Source organism: Arthroderma uncinatum, assembly GCF_011692745.1.
Source record: "Arthroderma uncinatum strain CBS 119779 chromosome Unknown scaffold1, whole genome shotgun sequence".
Classification (NCBI taxonomy): Eukaryota; Fungi; Ascomycota; class Eurotiomycetes; order Onygenales; family Arthrodermataceae; genus Arthroderma; species Arthroderma uncinatum.
In genome coordinates, this window is record NW_022983863.1 from 3,669,651 (window position 1) to 3,683,348 (window position 13,698).

At 52.2% G+C, this 13,698-nt stretch overlaps 5 protein-coding genes across 5 annotated transcripts; all 5 read left to right on the forward strand.

The window, feature by feature from the left end:
- Positions 1-3,230: 3,230 nt before the first annotated feature.
- GIQ15_01118 (LMBR1 domain-containing protein) lies at positions 3,231-3,699 on the forward strand (the record flags this gene model as incomplete). Its single annotated transcript, XM_033548535.1, has 2 exons — positions 3,231-3,523; positions 3,573-3,699. The coding sequence occupies 2 exons, from the start codon at positions 3,231-3,233 to the stop codon at positions 3,697-3,699; spliced, it is 420 nt and encodes a 139-aa protein (XP_033409486.1).
- A 57-nt stretch (positions 3,700-3,756) lies between these two features.
- Positions 3,757-5,325, forward strand: GIQ15_01119 (LMBR1 domain-containing protein; the record flags this gene model as incomplete). Its single annotated transcript, XM_033548536.1, has 1 exon — positions 3,757-5,325. One exon carries the CDS (start codon positions 3,757-3,759, stop codon positions 5,323-5,325), a length of 1,569 nt encoding a protein of 522 aa, XP_033409487.1.
- Positions 5,326-5,884: 559 nt separating this feature from the next.
- Positions 5,885-7,552, forward strand: GIQ15_01120 (uncharacterized protein; the record flags this gene model as incomplete). The annotated part of the gene is made up of 1 exon (XM_033548537.1): positions 5,885-7,552. The coding sequence occupies one exon, from the start codon at positions 5,885-5,887 to the stop codon at positions 7,550-7,552; it is 1,668 nt and encodes a 555-aa protein (XP_033409488.1).
- A 1,432-nt stretch (positions 7,553-8,984) lies between these two features.
- Positions 8,985-10,127, forward strand: GIQ15_01121 (uncharacterized protein; the record flags this gene model as incomplete). The annotated part of the gene is made up of 1 exon (XM_033548538.1): positions 8,985-10,127. The coding sequence occupies one exon, from the start codon at positions 8,985-8,987 to the stop codon at positions 10,125-10,127; it is 1,143 nt and encodes a 380-aa protein (XP_033409489.1).
- A 549-nt stretch (positions 10,128-10,676) lies between these two features.
- On the forward strand, positions 10,677-13,151 carry GIQ15_01122 (uncharacterized protein; the record flags this gene model as incomplete). Its single annotated transcript, XM_033548539.1, has 2 exons — positions 10,677-12,839; positions 13,008-13,151. The coding sequence occupies 2 exons, from the start codon at positions 10,677-10,679 to the stop codon at positions 13,149-13,151; spliced, it is 2,307 nt and encodes a 768-aa protein (XP_033409490.1).
- Between the last annotated feature and the right edge of the window lie 547 nt (positions 13,152-13,698).

Consider the following 13,698-nt stretch of genomic DNA (forward strand, 5'->3'; position numbering starts at 1 on the left):
TGACTGAGGCTGTGATTGTTGTTGGAAAGGGGAAGGTTTAGGATGTGGGATGGGTTGAGGTTGCTGCATGCCTGGCTGCAGTTGTTGTTGTTGCTGTGATGATTGAGGATGCATGGGTACTCCACCCATGCCCATCATATGCCGCTGCATGGCTATAGAATTGCGCATTTTTGGATCGGCGCCGAATTGCAGATTTTGGTGCTGGCTTTGCGATGCCTGATTTGGATCAACGGGCTGTGGTTGCGGCGCTTGGCCTGATTGAGGAACCTGATTCTGGCCTGGTGCTCCGGCCTGATTTCGGTTAGCAGCCATAGCCTGCTGTCGATTCCGGAGTTGTTTCGAGTAATTCTCCAAGACAGAAGCGACCTGATCCGGCTGCAGTGTAGCCAGATGATTCTGGATAGCCGCTGGGATGCCAGGGGGTATCTGAGGGCGGGCGCCACTAGCCTGAGGTTGTTGTGGCGGCTGACCGTTTGGATGTCCGGCCATGGACATGGTGGGCGTTGTACCCTGCGCTGATAGTTGCTGTGCCATTTGGGTTGGCGGGTTCCCCTGCGAAGACAATGCTATTTGATTCTGAGCATTCTGGTGGGCAGCGAGGCGGGCCTGTTCCGCCTGTAGTTGAAGGTGAGGCCCTTTGTTCTGTTGGTTCTGCTGCTGCTGCTGATGAGCGAGAAGAACCTGATTGAGTGCAGGTCTGCTCCCCGGCGGTTGACCTGGCTGCTGCTGGCTCTGAAAATGCTGACCTTGAGCACCGAACTGCGGGTTCATCATAGCCGGGTTGGCTGGAGTACCTGTGGCAGGCACAACGAGCTGACCTGCCTCCTGAGATCGGAGGCCGTCTTCCTGCTGGACTTGTATCTGGGTAAGGTTGCCTGAGAGGGATAGATCCGGCTGGCTGATGGGGATACCATGCTGCATCCCCACCATAGATTGGTTCCCCATCTGTCTCGCCTGCGACTGATCCATCATGCCAGGCGTCTGATTCTGGTCCATGCCGCCCGGCTGCGCTGGCCCACTCATTCCCATGCTCATGCCCATTCTGGCCATGTTTTGTCTTTTAAACTGGTAGGCCTGGGATCGAAAGAAGTAGGTGAGTGGAGTCATACCCTTCTGGGCAAGACTGTTTCTCTGCTCTTGCGTCATGTTCCGCAAGTTCACACTGATCTTTTCAAGGTTCTCGACCGAGGTGTCGCGGTATAGCCGGTCACCAAGGGCGATTATCTCCTCTTGCTCACTGCGAGGCAACGTGTTGAAGTCTGGGATGACCCCGCCCGCCTGAGGTGGCTGTGGTGGCTGCCGTAGAGAAAGCTGATGCTGTTGCTGTTGCTGGATGAAGGGCGAATGCTGCTGCTGTGATTGCATCGGACCCTGTTGCGGAATATTCATGCGGCCATTTTGTACTTGTGGCGGAAGAGGCGAGCCTTGCATGGGCTGTTGCTGATGTTGCTGTGACTGTTGATGCTGCTGGTGCTGGTGCTGTTGTTGTTGCTGTTGCTGTTGCCGTTGTTGTTGTTGTTGCTGTTGCTGCTGCTGCTGCTGCTGCTGCTGTTGTTGCTGGCGCTGCATGGCTTGGTACATGTTCATCTGCGCCTGAGTATTCATCGGCATACCGCCGTTCTGCTGGTTGGCATGCTGCATCATCCCGTTCTGCATCATCATAGCCTGCTGCTGTCGCGAGTCGCGGATTTTGGCGTTCTTCTCGTTTACCACTCGTTCATAGTCGGCCTATCGCGGGTTAGCTAGCCCAGCGAGTGACGGGATCAAGCGAGATACGGTACCTTCTCGTTGGATTCTCTGAACGTCTGTTCCTCGAATCTGAGAGCGGCCGAGATGGTGGTCTTGACCTCGCAGTGCGGTTTGGCGAGGCGGAGGGCGGATATGCTGTTCAAGTGGCAGATGTTGGTTAACTCGTCATTCACAGCGCGCGGAACCATGGTACACCGCACCGCCAACAACAACCGTCATCTGAACGTCATAAAGCCAGACAAGGGAGTATAGGGTAAAAAGTATAGGGTAAAAGGCAAGAGAGAGAGCAGAGCGAGTCGACAACGTACATGGCCATAGTTCTGAGCGCGCGCTCTCGCACCGAGACGCCCTCTCGCCAGCCGGTAAACGTACCCTGAGCCTGCAGCGCCTGCACCACAAGCTTCCAGATAGGCTGGCCATCGGGCTTCTGCGGACCGGTGGGCGGCTTCGCGCCGGCAGCGGGCGAGGACATCTGGTGGAAGTTGTTCATGGTGTGACGGGCAGGAGGAGGAGGAGGCGGTGGAGGAGGAGGAAGGGGAGGAGACGGTGGTGAGACCGGGCGATGCGAGCGGTTTCCAGCTGCATGGACGAGGGGAGGAGGTCGTGGCCGATAGATCTTGTCTGTCGAGGGATAAAGAGAATGGCACAATAAAAGGGACGAAGAAAGGCGAAAGGGCGATCTCAAGGCTCGAGATCAAGAGGGTGAAACGGGGCTGCTGGCTGGGCGTTTTGAGGCGTCTCCGTCAGCGGTCAGGCGTCATCCGCCAGGCAGCGTACAGAACGGAGTACGGACGCTGTAGAGGAAGATGGAGAGGAGGACGGCCTTGGAGAGACGGAGAGACGAGAAGGCGAGGAGGGAAGAGAAGGCGAGGAGAGAAGACGAGGAGAGAAGACGAGGAGAGTAGAGTAGAAGAGAGGAGGACGTTGAAAGTGAAGATGCAGCCCGACGAGCTAGTCGGTGGAGCGAAGATCACTATCTCTTCTTCTATGTCTTCTTCTCTTCTTCTCTTCTATGCCTGTCTCTATCTCTATGTCCTCTCTATGTCTTCGTCTCTGGATGTCTCTTCTCTCTATCTTACGGATCTTCTGTCTATGGTCATCGTACATCTACTCGTATCTGCGTGATCGCTACAGGGGCATCGTGGATCCGACAAGGCTCCCTGCATCTGCAACTCTGCAACATGCCACTCTCTGCTCTCTCTGTCTACCTATACTTCTATACGGAGTAACTTCTATACTTCTATACCTATACTACTATACCTATACTACTATAATATAATATCTATAATATAATGATCTTACTTACTTCCTATTAGAGACATCACGTGACTGATATAAGGCTTCAGCTTTCTTCCCGTTTAGGAAATATTTAACAAAACATCTACTACTACTACTTACTACTACTACTACTTCTATCTACTACTACTTACTATACTATTACTTCTATCTACACTACACTTATCTACCTACTAGTAGATGGGATGGAGGGAACGCCGGCCGGCTCGAGCGTGTTCCTCGCCTTCGCCCTGCTCGCCATCTGCTCCCTCGTCCTCGCCCTGCTACGCCGCTACCTGCCCCTACGCTCGACTCCGGCCTTCGTCCTGCTGCCCGTCTTCCTCGCCCTCGCCCTGCCCGCCAGCATCGTCCTGCTCGTGCCCATAGACCTCGCCTCCAGCCCGCCCGAGGGCCACCGGCCGGCCGGGATATGGCTCTCCTCCCGCTTCATGCTCGTCTTCTGGCGCATCGCATACTGGCTCACCTTTGTCCTCACCTGGTACGTCTTCTCTTCCCTGCTTAATATAGATAGATACTGACAGAGGTAGGGCGGTACTGCCGTTTCTGGGCGAGTATCTCGACTCGGGCCATAGATCACCGCGCGAACGCATGCTGTATTCCCTCCGCTCGAATGCCCGGTACCAGCTCACTCTGCTGGCATGCGCCTTGCTGTGATTGATATACCTCGCCCTCACGCAGGAACTGCGCTATACCTCGCTGCGTGGGCTCGTCATGGCCCTCGCCTATGCATGGGGTCTGGTGCTGGCAATATACCTACTCGGTCACGGACTGGTAGCGCTGCCTCGCAAGATGTGGCGTGGTGCGTGGACGGGCGAGAGGCTGCGGAGGCTGCAGCGGCGGGCAGTACGGGTACACGACACCCTGGTTGAAGCTGGCGGGAAGGTCGAGGAGCTCAGGTGTCTGGTTGGGCTGCTGAGGCGGAAAAGGGGGTTGAGCTTGGAGATGCAGGAGTGGGTTGACGAACTGGTGGAGGCTGCCGGGCAGGACAGGACGGCCACCGCTGCCGTGCAGACGCTGCAGAGCGGAGGGAGGGCCACGGTGCCGCATGTCATCACGGAACGGTACATGGCCGGCCTGACGAGGGACCTCTACCGCGCTCGACATAAATATGTCAGGTATACGGATACCTGGTCCCGGCTGGTGCGTGAAGCACACGACTGCCAGAAGATACTGGACTCAGCTACCTCGAGACACCTCGTCTTTGACTCTCCTTCGTCCTCGCCCTCACGAGCCCTTTTGACGCCTCACCTACGCTACATACTATACACCCGCATCATACCAGCCGTGCGCATCTTCCTCGCCGCCGTCTTTGCCTGTCTGTCCGTCTCCATCCTCTGGTCTGAGCTGGTCCGCACGTTTTTCCCTTTTCTCTCCATCATTGCCCTTACCACACCCTCGGCTACATCCATTGGCTTCCCTTCCCAGCTCCTTACTTCCCTTTGGCTACTATATCTCTGCACCGCGGCGGGGACAGGCATCTCCGACGCTCAGGTATGGGGGAACCGCACCCTCGTCACTCGCAACACATACCACGAGTCCGCGTGCTGGTACGCTGGCCAGATCGCCCGTCTCACCGTTCCGTTGGCATACAACTTCCTCACCCTCTTACCCCGCGACTTACAGCGACGAACCACCTTCTTTGACTTTTTGGGCAAGGGCATCAACCTCACGCTGATAGGGGAAGGGTTCGACCTCTTTTTCCCACTAGTCATTCTCCTGCCTGTTGCGGCGACGGCGTTTAATCTCTACGGCAAGGTAAAGGGGTTGGTGGGACTAGGTGATATGGAGATTGACGATGAAGGAGACGACAACCCTAGTGGCTATGGCACCGGAGGATGGAGGGAGGGACGCACCCTTATTGAAGCCGAGCTGAACGGACCCGGGTATCTAGGTTTATCCGATACAAGAACAGGCAGAAACAGGACCAGTACTGCTCGCGCTGCCCAGCATACGGCGCCAGACGCCCTGCCACGCTACAGAGATACACCGGCGGAGTCCAGAGCCGGTACTGCACAACGACATGTACCGGCCGACGGAGAAGAGGGAGAAGATGACGAGGAGGAAGGGTTCTTCCAGTCATTTGCTCACAGGGTACGAAACACCTTCGACACCGCAGGCACACCCAAGTGGCTGCAGGAGGTCGACGCAGGCTTCAAGCGGCCGCGCTGGATGGGCGGAACAGATGACGACGGCCCTTCGACCACTCCTCCATCTGATTCAAATCCGTCTGCCGGTTTTGCGAGATGGTTCGGTGGCGGTTCAGGTGGAGTGCGGCTCTAACATACTTCTCTGCCCTGTTTTCTTTCTTTCTCCCAGGGAATGTACAAAGTGTTTGACTCTTTGTACGGCGTAATACGACATTGCATTGCAGGTGTTTGGGACTTGTTTGTTATCGGCTGACCCGCGCTTTAGAATAATAGAATGGCGGTTGATTTGTGACCGCGGTCTTTTTTAATTGAAGGAAGAGCCGCAAGCGAATAAATCTACAACTTATGGTCTGGGCATGCATGGAATACGTGTCTCGTCTCTACTGACCGCTGCAACTAAATAATCGCTGTAATTGAATTCCTTTCTCTTAAGCCGCTGTCCTTCTAATTGGCAGGGGGAAGACCCTCTTCCCTTCGCCGTCGCTTTTCATCCTATCTCATCACTTGCATGCATCGCTCGTACATAAACTAGCGTCTGACCCGCGGCATAAACATCCATGTTCCCTTTTTCTTCTTCTTCCTCCCTCTTGCTTCTCGCCAGCCGAGCCTCTGCTGTGTTTTAAGTAGCAGGGCGAGGGCTCCTTGTTTTCTCTTCTTTTTTTTCCTCACCGTCCTTTTCCCATTTCAGCGACATGGCTACCCGCCGAGAACATCGCCGGCGCAGCAGCATCTGGAACCGCGATAACATGCCCGGCCATCGTTTCCCGGACAAGGAGTACACTTACTCTGATCCCTACAGTCAGAGCAGCCACTACAGCACCCCGCGCACGCATACCATTAGCCAGGCCGAAGCTCGCTCGCGCGCCCAAGCCCTCGCCTCTCCTTCGCGCGAGGACGGCGAGCTGCCGGATATTATCATCTTCAAGAACCTCAACGAGACATGGAGCTTCGAGTATCCTGCTTTCTGTATCGATGATGGCAGGCTACATGTGAGTGACATTCGACGGCTGGCGGGCGAGACGCTACGTATCGCCAACACAGCCAGGATAAAACTGATGTATAAGGGCCGTCTGCTGGACGAGGACGATGCGAGTGCGAAGGAGGAAGGGTTAAAGCAGTTCTCTGAGGTCGTAGGGGTCGTTGTATCGGGATATGCTGGAGGTGCCTTTGGTGGTGTAGCTGGTGGTAGCGCCAGTAGCAGGATGGACGGTTTCTCCACGAGTAACAACGTTGGAGGATGGAGGGAGACGCAGTTGATACCGGTGTCTGACAGCGAGGAAGACGAAGAACCTGAACCTGAACCAGTGCCAGCGCCAGCGCCGTTACAGAGACCGCCAATTCGACGTGGGCGCTCTCCTCCAAAGCCTAGTCGTCAGGAACGGAGAAAGTCCGTTCGTCGTGAACGGCGACCAAGGGATCCGTCCCCTGTTTCTCCGGATAGATCACCGCCTCTATCAAGAGAAGCAACATCTCCAAGAGGTGAATATCCGCCTACAAGGAGTGATTATCCATCTCCGGGGACCCAAAGACCGTCTCAGTATACATCAAGGACTCAGCATCCCTCTCCAGGGACCCAGTATCCTTCTCCAGGGACTCAATATCCATCTCCAGGTACACAGTATCCTTCTCCTGGAGCACAGTATCCATCTCCAGGGACTCAATATCCATCTCCAGGGACTCAATACCCTTCTCCAGGAGCACAGTATCCCCCTTCAGGAGCACAGTATACATCTCCAGGGACTCAGAATCCTTCTCCAGGGACCCAGTATCCCTCATCAGGGCCTCAATATCCATTCCCAAGGCCTGACTACCCACCACCAAGGACAGAATACCCATCACCAACATCTTCATCATTCGATCCTCTCCCAAATATCTCTCGCGAGCCACGGCCATACGCTACATCCCGCCCTTCCCCTTCCGTCAGCAGCAATGTCAGCACCGTCAGTGAATCCACAACCACCTCTGCATCGACATCTGCGTCTGCATCCACTTCCACAACCGCACCCACGCCCGCATCTAGACCTAACACGAGCTACTCTGTCCCTAACCGCCCACCTACCCCCTGCCCTCCTTTCCTCCCCTCCCACTCCCCCGCCCAGATGCTCGTTATCTTCGAAACTCATGTAAAAGAGAAACTCGTACCAATATGTGCACAATTTACCCTTAACCCGCCTCCTGATGCCCGGTCCCGGATCAAGGAACACAAGAGGCTAATCGAGGCGATGGAACGAGTTTTGGCGAGAGCGGATGAGATTCTTGTCGGTGACTCTAAACCGTTGAGAGATCGTAGGAAGAAGGCGGTACAGTTGATCCAACGATTTCAGGGGAAGGTTGATGCCGTTGTAGCGTTCGATGAATGAATGAATATAAAGTGAGGCAGGAGTTGAGGTTGTTTACAATGCATTGATTGATAGATAGATGGCACGGTACGGTATGGCATGAACATGAACATGGTACGAAGTTACGATTCAAACATTGACACGACTTGATTACTTTCCCTTTCCTCTTCTCTTCTTCTTCTCTTCTTCTTCTTTTTTACTCTTTTTTCTTCCTCTTCTCTTCGTCTTCGTCTTCCTCTTCTTCTTTTGTTTCGCCCTTCTACCTTCAATCTTCCATCTATTTTCTTCTCCTTTCACATTTCAACAGATGGTCATGTACTCACATTTACTTAAACATTTACCCTCCCATCGCCTCTCGACACTATCTCATTAGACACGAACAATATAATAACTCTGCATGGAACCATATGTTCAATTTCGAACTTTTAAACAGTACATTGCATTTAGTTAAAAGTACTCTTGTAAAAGCCGACTATTTTTGACCATGAGAGGAGCCCTGGCTTTGCTGGCCTCCCTGGCTCTGCTGGCCACCTCCGCCAGCTTGACTTGCATTCGCATTTCGATCTCCAGCGGACTGAGCGCGTGATGAGAATCCGCCTGAAGACATATCTTTCCCCCCAGTGGCCTTCAGTGGTTGTTAACATGCACCTACTACCTTCAAATGGCCGTGTAGATACACCTGAGAGACTTACCTGGGAAGACTGAATGCGCGAGGCATCAGCTTGGGTCATTGGAACAACGGGCATTTTGATCGGTGCAGATAGGTGTCTGTTACTCTTCAAAGTCCGTGATAATAGGTGTCGTGGTGGTTTAAATAGGGCAGTGGTGGCAACGATGACGTCGAGACTGGTTGTCAAAACACAACTACTAAATATATAGATGACCTTATATCTTGGTTAAATATATTCTATTTGATATGGTTGGCTAAGATCAATGCCAAATATTTGTGAACTTCTCGGGGCCGTCCTTTCGTAGGGAAATAGTATCGCTCTCTCCTTGTATACGATATCCTGCCATCAAACTCCCCAGCAACTGCCAACTGATGGCCCGGAATATTCCCACGCATTGACTCTTTCCCTTTGCTGCAAACCAAGGAGAGACAGGATAATCATCAAGTCGTCATGCTGCCATGAATAGTCGGACTCAAGGGCTCATACGCCATACGCCATAAGCCTGGTCTCCTATATTCTTATGACTGGAAGCTATCTTCAGTGTAGCATGAAGATCTTAGTTTATATTGCTAATAGCTAGCACTCAATGGCAATGTCGTTTCCTACGCCTCAAAAAATGGTTCATCCAAGAGCTCGTAGAATGTAAGACCCATGGATCGATCAAATCCTCGGTCATAGTTGCATGAAACAACGCGGTATATAAGACCCTCCCTTTACAGGCAATAGGCGATCCCACTTCCTCACCAGTTCCACCTTGCAGACGTCTATGCCCTCCGTCCACCATGTTGCCTATACCTCATCCACGTAACCGCAAACTGATACCGATTGAAGATTTCATGTTCGTCGCTCCTCATCGTCGAGAAATAATATTCCAGGACCTTCCAGGCCTTAAGAAATTATTCAGCGGGCCTACCAGCCAGATCGTCTTGCTCCTCGCTGAACCAAGACTCAAGCAGTCCGCGCTTATCAGGGAGACCGAGGAGTCCGGAACATGGAGCAACAATATCGAAAGCCACAACTGTGGAATCATAAAACTGCCCAATGAATTATTGCTTATGATCATTAAGGATATGGCCGACGTCGATCTTCTAAATCTGGCCCTCACTTGCCGCTGTCTCTGGTCAAGACTATTGCCAGAAATCCTAAGGGTCATCGTAAGACCCTTGGGCAGCTGGGCAGGAACCCCAATCATCTGCGTGGGTCGGCGTACCGAACCTGGTGACGGTACTGATTATCCAGAAGGGTTGCTGTCCGCCAGCATGCTGCAGGACCTGAAGCAAGGGCTGGAATGGGACAAAATGGACGAAACCGACAGCTCAGATGAAACTGACAGCTCAGAGGAAACTAGCAGCTCAGAGAGAGAACCAGAAAAGTATGAAAAAAGAAAGGATGAGCCAGGCCAGCCTATCAACCTCCTAACTTTAGCCAGCATCAAGTTCAAAACGATATGGCATGTGACCTGGAAGAGAATGTCTTCCGAGATCAATGCTCAGGCCAGAGCATACATTGAATCCCACAGTATTATTCCCCCCGGATTACCGCTGATTGCAAACCCATTTCTCGAAGTCCTCTATTCGATCAAGAAGAACGAGATATGGGTTCTTAGGAATCTGACGATCCGTGAATATGTGCTTCCGACGTCTATTGCATTGAGTTCTACGCATGTTAGCGGCCCGTTCATCTGGGGCTTAGGATTTGGCGAGGTCGTCTTCTATATGACCTTATGGTCAATTAGACGTGATCAACCTAGCATCAAGGGCCCTTGGGCAGGTCATAATCTGGATATCGCCCCTTTTACTCGCATGGAGGAAGACGGCGGAAGGTGGACGGATGCTTCTGATGCGGTTGCGGAACGCATTTTTGGACGGTGGAGGAGTGAGTTTGGTATAGGTTGGATCAAGGAGAGTGTAAAGATTGGGTGGTAAACTCCCATATGCCATATGTATTTTTATCGGTGATGAGCCTGGCATCTTTGGATGTTATAGACTATGTTGTACTCCTTGTCTTCAACGCAGGTCTGCCCAGGCTTAGCTGAGAACTAAGCTCTCACGAGATGGATTCTTGGGTATATTGCTATCAACTTAGATAGCACAATGTTCAGCAGGTGTTGTGAAGTAGAGAAGAGTAAAGTAGAGAGAGTGAAGTATAGAGAAGTAGAGGAGAGAGAAGGAGAGAGAAGTCAAGATATCCAAACCGGGCCGGATGAAGATTTCGCCGCCGAGCTCGCGGTCAACGAGAATCAACCTGCTCCCATCGCATCGAGATAGAAGAGATCCCTGACGTATACGACAGCAGGCAGACAAGCTGAGGGCCGATGCTGATGCTTTGCCTATCTTCCTCTGGCAGTCTCGTCTAGCAGAACCCCAGATGACTCTGCCTTCGTCTCCTCTGGTAGCTGCCCTTGCTGTACACTGGACAGCGCGCGTCTTCCAACACCCTCGCCTCCCCGCCGAATACGAACACTGAAGCTCAAGATGCCTGAGGAGCCGGGCGCGCTGGGCGAGCTCTTCATAGAAGGGCCTTCTGATCCCGATGCGCAAGCTACAGTTACCGATTTCATCGACTACACCGAATACCTCCCCTCGGACCTCGTTCGATCGCTCACCTTGATTCGCGGCCTCGACGAAAGATATATACATGCGACAGCTTCAGTGCATGAGCTCACAAAGGCCTACGGAGAGCTTCCAAATCTTCCCTCAGAGGCGCGCCCACAGCCTCATGTACTACGCAAACAGATATCAGAGCAATTGCGACGCGCCGTCAACGCCCGTGAATCCGCCTATGCAGAGTCCTGCCGTCTCTACGACCTTGTCGATCACTACGTTGATCGCCTCGGGAGTATAAAATCTAAGCTACGTACGATACTGGCGAATCTCGGTCCGGAAAAGGATGAAGAACCCATCGAGACGAAGCGACCAGGCACAGCGGACGGAACAGCTCCAGCGCCTCGGATTACTCTTCGTGTCGATGGCCAGAAACCCCAGGGAGCTATCCGGCGCCAGGAAACGGCGGCGCAGAAGAAAGGAAGAAGCCAGAGGCCGCCTGCCATACCCAAACCAGGTACCGCGTTGTTTGAGGCACCAGGAGAAATGCAAGGTCCACTTGTTCAATTGCCTCCGGGGCAAGCTATAGAGAAGTCCAAGAAAGAAAAGCAACCAAAGAATCGACGGCCACCACGACCTGCAGATAAATCGTCCACCGAAGCTGCTAAACCAGCACCGGTGTTAGAACCTCCTCCGGATGATGCTGTTATTGGTGGCGAATACCGCCCATGGCTGCGATTGACAGAATGGGAAATGGCACGATTACGCAAGAAGATGAAGAAGAATAATGTCTGGCAACCCAGCGACGTTATGATCCAGCGCGAGCTGACTCTGGGTGCTCGTGGCTGGGACGGTTATCTAGCCGCAAAACAGAAGGCCGAGGCAGAAGGCACCGAGTTTGTGGATTGCGACGATATCATGAATACTTATACCCCTGGCCAACTTGCTTATAAGGGAGCAGGACTACCACCACAAAACAAGGCGGAAGAAAATAAAACCTTTCTCAATCGAGGTATGAAACTAAACGAAGCCAAAAAACAAAAGCGCGAGAGTTTGGCACGAGAACAAGCTGCTGCATTGGCCGCAGCGGAAGCAGAAATGGCAGCGAAACGTCTTGGAAATATTGGATCTACCTTCAAGACATTGTTCTCGAATCCCGCGCAGCCATTGCAAGCACCTGCACCACCACCACCAGTACCACCAGTACCACCAACTCCACCTGTTGTTTCTGATAGCACTTCTACTGGTCCTTTAGGTAACAATACACCTCTGGCTAATGAGACAACAGCTACGCCTAGACTGAAGATAAAACCGAGTACGTCCAAGAAAAGAAAGCTCGATGAGCTGGCTGATACTGCGGCTCCTGGACAAGAGAATAGCGGACCACAGCCGCCGCCATCGGCTGGCGTTAGCCCATCGACGCCGAAACCTCCTCCTCCCAAGAGGCTACAGCTGACCATGCCAGCAGCTGAGAATCCTCCCGCTGAAACGAAACCTGTTACCAAGCCTACTATATCTTTAAAACTCCCGCTACTTCCCACCAGGCCCAGCTCCAAGATATCCTCACCCTTGGCGTCGCCCGCTGAGCCCAAGTCCGCAGTTGAACCCTCAACTCGTCGTCGTCAATCCATCGTCTCCAAGGCTATCCGAAGCTCTACACCACCGGCAGCCAATAGGACATCATCCCGTCGTCGTTCGATCACATCTACTTCAATTGACTCCGCTTCTCGTGACCGGCTTCGACGCAAGAGTACTACTCCAGCAATCAAGGACCTAGCTACTAACCAACCAACAACACCAACCGCTGCCGTAGCACCCGCAGTAACAGCAGCAGGACGCCGAAGCAAACGACCAGCTCCCGGGCCCGTAACGGCAGGAGAAAACGGAGGGTCTGCAGTGAGCGTAGGTAGACGCAAGGCAAAACCAACAGTCAAAAAGAAGAGAGACCACCGAGACAGCAATATATCATCCAAGTCAGAAGATATTCGCATCGACGAGGACGGCGTGCTTGAAGAAATCGATCCTAATGAACCTCGCTATTGTCTCTGTGGAGACGTTAGCTTCGGGACCATGATATGCTGTGAATACCATGATGTGAGTGGCGTCAAACGTAATATCGCTGACTGTTTGCTAAGTGTGTCGTTTTTTGCTTTTACATGTTTCCTTCTTGTGCCACTTGCTTTTATTTCGTCTCCACCTTGCATTTCTTTTTATTTGTTGGCCATCTTCTAAGGATAGACTACTAATACTTTTTCTATTTAGTGCGAGAGGGAATGGTTTCATCTTGACTGTGTTGGGCTCCCCGAGGTCCCTAGTCGACTAGCAAAGTGGTATTGTCCTGAATGTCGGAAGAAACTAGACAAGATACCACCGGACGGCATTGTACGGACAAGTGGCCGGCGATGAGCATATCTATACATATGTGGCTTGGAGAAATACCATGATTTAGTCATTAATGTACTTTTTTTTTACGGCACGGGGTTAAGGAGGCAACATATGGTTGATTTACGGGGTTTTTCTTGCTTGGAGGGACCTTTCATGAATCATGGGGATATGAGCTGGGATTTACATTTTCAACACGTTCTTTATTTCTTTCATTTCCTGCTATCTATTTGCTTGTACATTTTTCGGCGGTTAAGGTTGGCCAATAGTGGCAGTGATGTACGCAGCTGAGACATGAGAAAGTCAATGGATGGATGTCACTTCATCGATCTAGATTCTGGTAAATCCATTGGCTTGTTGGAAAATAACATCCAAGATAACCCCCCACCTATAATAACTTGTTATAAGCTATGGCCAGTCGTTCGAATTGTCGTGCAAGGTTTCTGATACTGGGTATACGATAGATATCAGTGTTCCCATTGATGAATATAGAAATATGGATAGAACTCCAATTTGATAGCTAGCTACCAGCGAAATCAAAGTCATACATCCAATCAACGACTTGCATTGA